Below are 8,689 nucleotides of genomic sequence, written 5' to 3' on the forward strand. Positions count from 1 at the left end.
GGAAAGAAGGCTTCTCCTTAGTCAGTTGGTGCGAGAGTTTATCATCCTGAACCGTTTGCCAGAAGGCAGCAGTTCAAACAGGGTGTGACTGGGACGTGAGGTGTCATTGATGATACTTCCAGCCTTCTTCTTCAGTCAGCCAGCATGGGTAGCGTGCAAGCTGGGGAGCTCCATCGGTCACGCCTGACTTCCAGTGCTCATATTGTAAGCCTGGCTCAAGGCCTTTATGGGTAAGCAGTTTAGTGTTTACATTGAACTGGTAACATGGTGTGAAGAGGTTCACCATCAGTCACCACTAACTGCTTCTAATAACCCAACCTGGAGTGGGAGAGAGCAGCAATCGGGCTGGTTCAGCATCTTCATGAGGCACAGGGTTCAGAACACAAAAGTTTTTAAACATTTCCTCTCCACACACCTGCATGTACAAGTCACACTGCCACGTTGATATAATTTACAAATACACCAAACTGCAGTGCTTGAGAGTCAATTCTACATATTTACAATATTTATACATCAGAATTTGGAAAGTTCAATATATTTTATCATACTTTTAACTTTACCACAAGCAGTATTTGCTCTGTGATTTTGAAGACGGGTCCGTACCGCACGCTCCCTTTTTTTGAGTCTCTAAATTCCTCTCATATATGGATTAATTAATATTTCAAAGGCACCTGTAAAATTTAAAACGCTCCACGAGTCGCGCGCACTACTCCCACGTGCACTATTTCTTCCACCAGAACTAAGTGACAAACTACTCCAAGCGAGCCGTTTCTTCCGCTCAGCTCCTGCTGCTGCTCCATAGTAAAGTGTAGTGCTCCGCCTTTCCAGCTCGCACACTCTCACCGCAGTGCCTGTACCATGGAAACTAGTCCCAGCCCCCATTTCCCGCGCAATGTTCTCTTCCTTATAAGGGCAACAGAATGCAGACGCAGACACACGTCAGACACGTATGTAAATTGGTTTGATTGAAGAAAATTAGAAAATGGTGGCGTGGGAAAGGCGCATGCGCAAAACGAAACAATTTACTATCTCCCAGACACTGGAAGTGAGACATCAACAAGCGAGCGGTGTCTCTATTATTGTGGTGGACTTGAATGAGTTGCACTTGTTCCGGCGGGTTTTTAGATTTTATTCGGATCTACAGACTACTTTTTGTGTAACATCACGGTAAGATGATGGCTTGCTCGATGGACAGTTTCTCCGGCTTCGTTTTTTTAAAAATTCTTATTATTAAATCTGCCCTAATCGGATGCTGTCATTCAAAGAAGTTATTTGACGTGATTTTATTGTTGTGTCTACTTTTTGAAGCTGTAATCGTATACGCAGGATCGTCAATAGGACCTTCTTTTCGCAAGTTTGTGGGTATTTTAAACACGAGGTGTGTGGCGTGGTGGAGGTTGAGCCGCGCGCCGTCGTGGAGCGCGCGCGCACGGGGTTGTTCGGCCAGAGATGGAATGCGAAAGTGAAAAATAATAAACAAATCGCTACGGGCCACTTCTTTCCAAACGCATAGACACATGTGCCTTTGCCTGAAGTTTTATTTCGGACACGCAAATTGAAGTATTCTGTCCGCGTGTGCACTTTGCCAGCCAGCGTCTCGTGGGAAGAGAGTGAACGAACGGTTGTGTGTGTTTTCCGTGGTAACACGCGTTCGGTTCGGTCACTGATTCTCGGAACAGATCCGATTGCTGCTGTGACAGGAGGATCACTCTTTCCTAAGTATTATAAACTGCCTGTCCTGTGCGGGAAGCTCAGAGGAGTGCGCTCTTTTTGAAAAGCGGCGTGTCCGTCTGTATTTACGCCGAGAAACGTGCAGTGCCACGCGCCATCGCAGCACTTTAGTTTATAATATTCCAGGACACCGAGCAATACACTCTGAGATGCGATGGCGCACGTCTCCCCGCTCCTCGTGTCGCGGCATCTGCTCATTTCTCTCTGCATATTATATTATTCACCGAAGTGCACCGTCCTTTTAACTCTCCGCGTGCTTAGGTGTTGAGTCACGCTGTCGGTTTTGCGCTACATGTGTCGCATGGACGGATCATATGTGCTCTGAAGTTCAGTGTTTACATGATCATGTGCACGTCTCGTGCGCTCAGCCGCGGCGCCGCGCGCGCAAAACAAAGGGGCAAACCGTGTGTTCGCCTACTTCTCACGCACGGCTTCATAAACACTTGCGACTTTGACGGTTTCTGACACCCGTCTGTACTCGGAATGACGGTTTTTACAGGCGAAGGGCCGCACTGTGGCGAAAGGGAGTTGGAAACGGGCGGGATCGGGTGCCCACGATGCGGAGCCACGCTTCCACGGTCAAGGGTGGGCGGTGAACGTGTCCCTCTACCTCTCCACGCGCGAGGCTCTCTCTGGCGCATTTCGAGCCATCACAAGAACCACTGCTTCTTGCGTCAAATATAATCGGTTTAACGGTTATGCAATTGTCCGGGGACTTTAGTCGGCCGTACTTCCATGTGCGGAGTTCCTTCTGTGTTTTTTTTTTTTTTTTTTCTCCCCACAAGTAATCGGTAGGAAGACATCGTTCCGCAGGTCCCCGCAGTCCGCACCCGCCCCCCGTCGGCCCTCTTTGAAGTGCGATGCCATGTTTGAGTGACGTCACACTCCGGGTTCCACAGAGCGCGTGGCGGCCCGGGCGCGCGCTGGACCGACCGTCCGCGCCGCGCTCCCGCTGTGCTGCTCCGCTGGGAGGCACGTGCGCCCGCTCTTATGATCATGCCGTTTCTGGGACTGTTGCGAGCAGTGTTAGCACTAGCACCTCGGTCGACGCGAAACGGAGCCCAGCTTTCACTTTCGCATTCCGGCTCCGAGTTACACTTACAGTATACACACACACCCCTCCGTTCCGGACGTTTATTAAAGTGAAATTACAGCGGCAGGTCCCGTGTTACTACTGTTCGCCTCACACTCCGGAGGGGGGGCTTCGTTCCTGTGGTGCAACAGCAGCGCGCCGTGTCCCGAGAGGTGATTTATGTATTATTAAGTCAGCGCACCATGTGTGCGACGCCACGCCTGACCCACTTCTCCTCATGTGGGTCACGGCACCGGCGCTGCTGTTTGCCACCCAGCGTGCTTCGCGCGCGCCCCGGGGCTCTACAGGCCATTGTACGTCCCGTGCCCAGCATGACTCTTTGCTCAAATATAAGCTCAGCACATATATATATCTGCTTTAAGTGATCAGCGTTAGGGTTGTTCCCTTGAAATCTGAAGGTTGCTGGTTTGAACCCCACTCCTGATGGTGTATTTGTCTTCAAGGTAGTTACCCTAGAACATTAACACCTGCTGTATAAGTGGGTAAACAATTCTAATGCTAATTCCAGTCATGGCTCATCCTTGACGAAGGTGTCAGCTGAGTAAAGCGGAATAATTGCTCACTTTCGTTGACCGGCTGTCCAAGTCAGGGTTGCTGGTGGTTTGGAGCCTGTTTTGGAAACATGGGGCAGAAGACTAGTTTGGGTACATCCTAAATGGGATGCCAGTCCATCACCAGGGAATCTCTCTTGCTCTCTCTCTCATTCACACAGTCCCACTTTACTGGCAATTTACGATCACTAATCATAAAGGTTAATGACTACCTATAAAATAGGTGTAGTATATAAGCTGTTTTGAAAGCTGATGCTGTAGATATTGAAGAGTTTGGAAGTGTGTCGTGAAAGTAATTTGAAATGCCTTAAGACTTCTGGTTAATGTGATCTTCATAGATAGACAAGGGGTTCATGACATTTTGTAATACCATTAATATGAATACAACAAGAAACAAAATGTAAAAGCTATCTTAACAGGATTGTTTTTTTAACCCTCTTCCACATCTTAGGTTTGAAGGAAAATGTTTGGTTTCCATAAGCCGAAGATGTACCGAAGTATAGACGGCTGTTGCATCTGCCGCGCCAAATCCTCCAGCTCACGCTTTACAGACAGTAAACGCTACGAGCGGGACTTCCAAAGCTGCTTCGGGTACGTGCGCGCCGGCCACGGAGGGTCACCTTCATAATTCAAACGCCGTGTTGCGGTTGCATCCAATCTGAGATGCAGATGTTATAAAGATTGGTGGGCTATCGAGACCTTTATCCTTTGAGACTATTCTAGTCTCCCTAATACGATTGTTTTTGTGTTCTGTGCTTTGAAGATCTACTGCCAGTACTCATATGTAAAAAAAAATAAACGCAACCTTCTTCCAAGAGAATTGTGATGTACAGTACATGGCCTGTACAAATTCGCTCTAAAAGACATGGGATGGTTCCAGTCTGTTCCATTGGCTCAGTCAGGAACAAGTGAGTCAGCAGGCCTACGGAGGAAATAAATGTGAAGCACCATTGTTGTGCAGTACTGGATGTTCTGGAGCGTAATTTCGAGTTGGATGTGTTGGACACGCACATTAGGCCTTTCTCTCTGAACCAGCACCCCTTATCTCCTGTTAAAGCAACAGTGACTTCGGGAGGTTGTGTTTAATGGGACGTGCTGTGTGACCTCCCAACAGGCTTGGAGAAACGCGCTCTGGGGAGATCTGCAATGCTTGTGTCCTCCTGGTCAAACGCTGGAAGAAGCTCCCGGTGGGATCCAAGAAAAACTGGAATCACGTACGGCGCTCCACCTTGCACTCTGTCCCCGCCACAAACCCAGTTTGAAATCCCCAGAAACAGGGCCGAGTGCGATGACGCAGACCATGTGCTCGTTCTACAAATGTAGACTTAAGTCCCAAAATAGAAACACATAGCCAAGGTTTGAGTACCAGGTATTTTTAGCTTGCTTAGTGCTGAACAGAGAAATGCTCTTCAAAAGCCTTCAAAATACTTTTTTTACTAATGTTTATATACAGGATATGTGTTTGAATAAGATTTATTTTGACCTACTTTGTATAGGCATTAGTTAAATATGTTTACTCTTAGTTCTTGTCACAGATGATGTGGAAAAGCATGTTTATCAGAGCTGACAATGACAATTTCATTGTACCTGTGGCATCAGTGGACTGACTCTCTAATGTTAATATTTGCACTTTATTGTACCCATGGGAAACATTTTTGCAGTAAAACATGGCTTGATGTCAATACTGGACCACTGAAGTAGCACTCGCGCATTAAAGTTGTAGTGTCTGTGTTCTCCCATCCTGTTCTGACACTTGTATCAGTACTATGGCTAATATTTCTGGATGGTTCTGTATGCTCTGCTACAGGTGGTTGATGCTAGAGGTGGACCAAGCTTGAAGACCACGGTGAGGCCAAAGAAGGTGAAGTCGCTAGCAAGGAGAGTACGGCCTGGCCAGATCAGCCGAGTTCAGAAGGAGCTCAAGAGACTTTGTAAGCCCTTACTCTGTGCACTATGATGCTGAGGATTATTTCTCAGCAGCTTTTTCCATAGACCATTGTCTGTTTTTCTGCATTAACTGAGCGATTGCGCCTGATCTTTGTCACCTTTTTCGTTACGTGGTGGAATATTGTGGGTACATTTGCAAATGTGTGCATTTCAAATGGGACCGGAGACCCTGAGACATTTATATTCATCCACCAGACTCTGATGCCCACAGCACAACATCAAGCGCTTCACCAGCACAGTCTCCCAGCTACAGTAACCAGTCAGACGAGGGGTCTGACAGCGAGCTCCCATCTGGCTCCTCCCGTTCCCCAGTCTTCTCCTTCCTTGACCTCACCTACTGGAAGAGGTAATGCAGGACTTCTTTTATGGCATTTCATGAAGTGAAACATAGACCTGCCACAACCCATCTTAACTGGAACTTGGTCCTTCAAACTGGGTTGTGGTGCTGAGCATGTTTTGTGTATAATCTCCCTAGCTCTAAATTTTAAGGCCTTGGATCGGCCTTTCTTGCAGATAGGATTTGATCTGCAGAATGTTCCTTTCAGCATCTTACTGAAGACTTTTGTATGGATTCCCACACAGATTTATGCTAAACTTGAATTTCCACATTCTTGTTGCCATGTCCAAGGTTTAAGTCAATCTGTCTTGATGTCAATGTATTTTGCACAACATGTGACCCAGTCTGTGTCATCATCCCCCCCCTGATTTTTCTTCTTTAAATTCATCTGTTTGCAATTTGTCCTCCTGTCCTCAGACAAGCTTGTTTCATAGCTGTGTGTGGTAAAAAGAATGGTCTGTGTATAATCTCTGAATTCACAGCTTCCTTGTAACGTTTGCCAGATGCAACAGCTCGCCACCAACTTGGCATCCTGGCAAGAAGACCTTTGTTTTAAGAACTATTTTTCAGACCGTTTATGATCGAGTGCAAACCTGGCAATTATGTGCACAGCCTTCCTCCAGATGTGCTTGTGCTCCGATTATTGGTTTGGGATTTTTTTTTTTTTTTTTTTTTTTTTTTTTTTCCCCCCCTCTCCCCACTGTGAGGCACCCACTTTGGTGTTAGATTGTCTTGTGCATTGACTGGAGTCCCAGTTTTGCCTGTGTTCACTGCTGGATCTACTTGTTTTGCAGGCAGAAGGTGTGTTGTGGGACCATCTACAAAGGGCGCTTTGGAGAGGTCCTGATCGATCCCCACCTCTTCAAGCCCTGTTGCCGTAAGAAACAGCAACAACAGGTGGAAGATGAAGCGGAGGAAGGCCAGGAAGGCCACAAGGTCGAAGAGAGCAGCGAAAGTCTGCCATCCCAAAGCATGCGGTCACCCTCTCAGACCAAAGAGGAGGATGAGGAGCATGTGCAAGAGGATGAAGAGTGGTGAAACTAAGGAAACTTCAGAGAGCTTTTTTTGGTCTTGAATCACTTAAAGAAGTTGCCTCAGATTGCCTTCGTTTCAAGACGAGTTGGACCTTTCCTTTTATTGGTGTTTTGATGTTCCTTTGTTGAGCCACATAGACTCGTGTTTTTATGTAGTTCTTTCCTTGACATCTGAGGTTTTTTTTTTTTTTTTTCTTCCCCCCCCCCCTCAACATGATATACTGGGACTCCACTGGAGCACTTTGCTGCTCCACTTTTGGACTTAATCACAGAAACACAGAGCTGCATGGACATGCACACAATCCTTCCAAAACAGAGCCATAACACTGAAACCAGCCTTTCCCTGCTCTTTGCCTTTGCTGGGAACCTGCTCTGTACGTATGAACTCAAAGCCCAGGATCTGAGAATGGTCATCAACTGCAGACAGGCTTAGTTCAGACTGTGAAGTGTTAGCCTTAACTTTTTCTCCAAGGTTATATTTCCTACTATTGTACTCTTTCTGGACATGGTTATTAAGGGGCCAACTTAATTCAGTTTATGCCTCAGTGAGCAGCCATTGCCTTTAAGAAAGACTGAGTGATTTTTGATATTGGTTATTCTGCATGACAGCTGGACAAAAGCTTTTTCCAAAGGATATCTTAAGTTGCATGATGGAAACCATTGCATGGTCTTTGGGAAGGGAATAATGTCTTCACTCTATTTTGGCCTTATGCTTTGCAACAATAAACATTTTAAATAAAATATAAAAAAGATGTAATGCAGGGGTTTCCCACCATCCAAGCACTGTACTTAGAGATCTGTCCTATAGTTTTCTTTCGGCAAGGGCAGGTCTGGACCCTTTAACCCCCTTTGTGAATCAATATTACTAAAAACGAGTCATTGTAGATGTGTGTGTGTGTGTGTATATGTAGACACACACACGCTTCCATTGGATGCTATTGGCAGACAGATTCATCCCTCTATTGCATGTACATCATAGGAGAAATAGCTACACTAGTACTATCCATTTTTTGCTACTTTAGAAGTAAAATCTACCGTCATACTCATTTCCTTGAATTGTAACCTACCTTTTGAAAGGGGGTGCAGTATGAAGAGGGTCTAGCTCTTACCAGATGGTGCTTAAGTGGTTAAGGAACCAGGCCTCTTATGTAAGGATATCCCTGTCATTGTGTGGTGGTGTTCCTAAAACAACCATGATAAAATAATCCAGTACCAAACTAAGAGCACTGGTTAAGACGAGTGCTATACAACTTTCTATGACCCAACTTTTTTCACAAAAACAGCGTTAGCCTCCAAGCAGTGAGTTTCCCTTGAGCCGTCCACTCTCCTCGTGGCTTCTCCTGATGTTGGGTTTCACATTTTTTAATACTATTTTTCAGGTTAGCTATGCTTATGAAAAGTATTAAATTATTTCAAAGCTATATAATACTCATTGATTTTTATTTCTATGTATTTGTATTCTTTGTGTGTATCCACACTCCAGAATCTGTAAACTGCATAATCATGGTTGAGCAATATCTTGAAATATTTACTCACCAGGAGGTGGTGCTGAAGACTGTGTAGTTGGTATCCTTTCATAAATATGCTGGCTGATGAAATGCTTTCTAAAGATGTTCATACAACAGATATCTTGGAATCAATATAACAAGTTAACACTAAGTCCAATTCTTAAAGTTCTTTGAATTTGCGTACAAAATGGTATTAAAATTTAGATTAAGTACACTGTGTATAACTTGTAGAGGGTGCAGTAGCGCAGTGGCTTTGGCTGGGTCCTGTTCTCCGGCAGGTCTGGGGTTCGAGTCCTGCTTGGAGTGCCTTGTGACGGACTGGTGTCCCGTCCTGGGTGAGTCCCCTCCCCCTCCAGCCTTGCACCCTGTGTTAGGCTCTGGCTCGCTGGGACCAGCAGCTTCAGCCAATGTGTGCGTATAACTAGTAGAAATTCTGCAGTGTGATTTGTTTATTAGATCAGTGGCTTTCCGCAGTTAAGATTATAAAG

At 45.7% G+C, this 8,689-nt stretch overlaps 1 protein-coding gene across 1 annotated transcript; it reads left to right on the forward strand.

The window, feature by feature from the left end:
• Positions 1-1,045: 1,045 nt before the first annotated feature.
• sinhcaf (SIN3-HDAC complex associated factor) lies at positions 1,046-8,482 on the forward strand. Its single transcript, XM_018729914.2, has 6 exons — positions 1,046-1,167; positions 3,827-3,966; positions 4,490-4,589; positions 5,183-5,306; positions 5,518-5,668; positions 6,454-8,482. Exons 2-6 carry the CDS (start codon positions 3,839-3,841, stop codon positions 6,695-6,697), a joined length of 747 nt encoding a protein of 248 aa, XP_018585430.2. The 5' UTR covers positions 1,046-1,167; positions 3,827-3,838; the 3' UTR covers positions 6,698-8,482.
• The last annotated feature ends 207 nt before the right edge of the window (positions 8,483-8,689 follow it).

The sequence above is a fragment of the Scleropages formosus genome, chromosome 21 (genome assembly GCF_900964775.1).
Source record: "Scleropages formosus chromosome 21, fSclFor1.1, whole genome shotgun sequence".
In the NCBI taxonomy this organism is placed as follows: Eukaryota; Metazoa; Chordata; class Actinopteri; order Osteoglossiformes; family Osteoglossidae; genus Scleropages; species Scleropages formosus.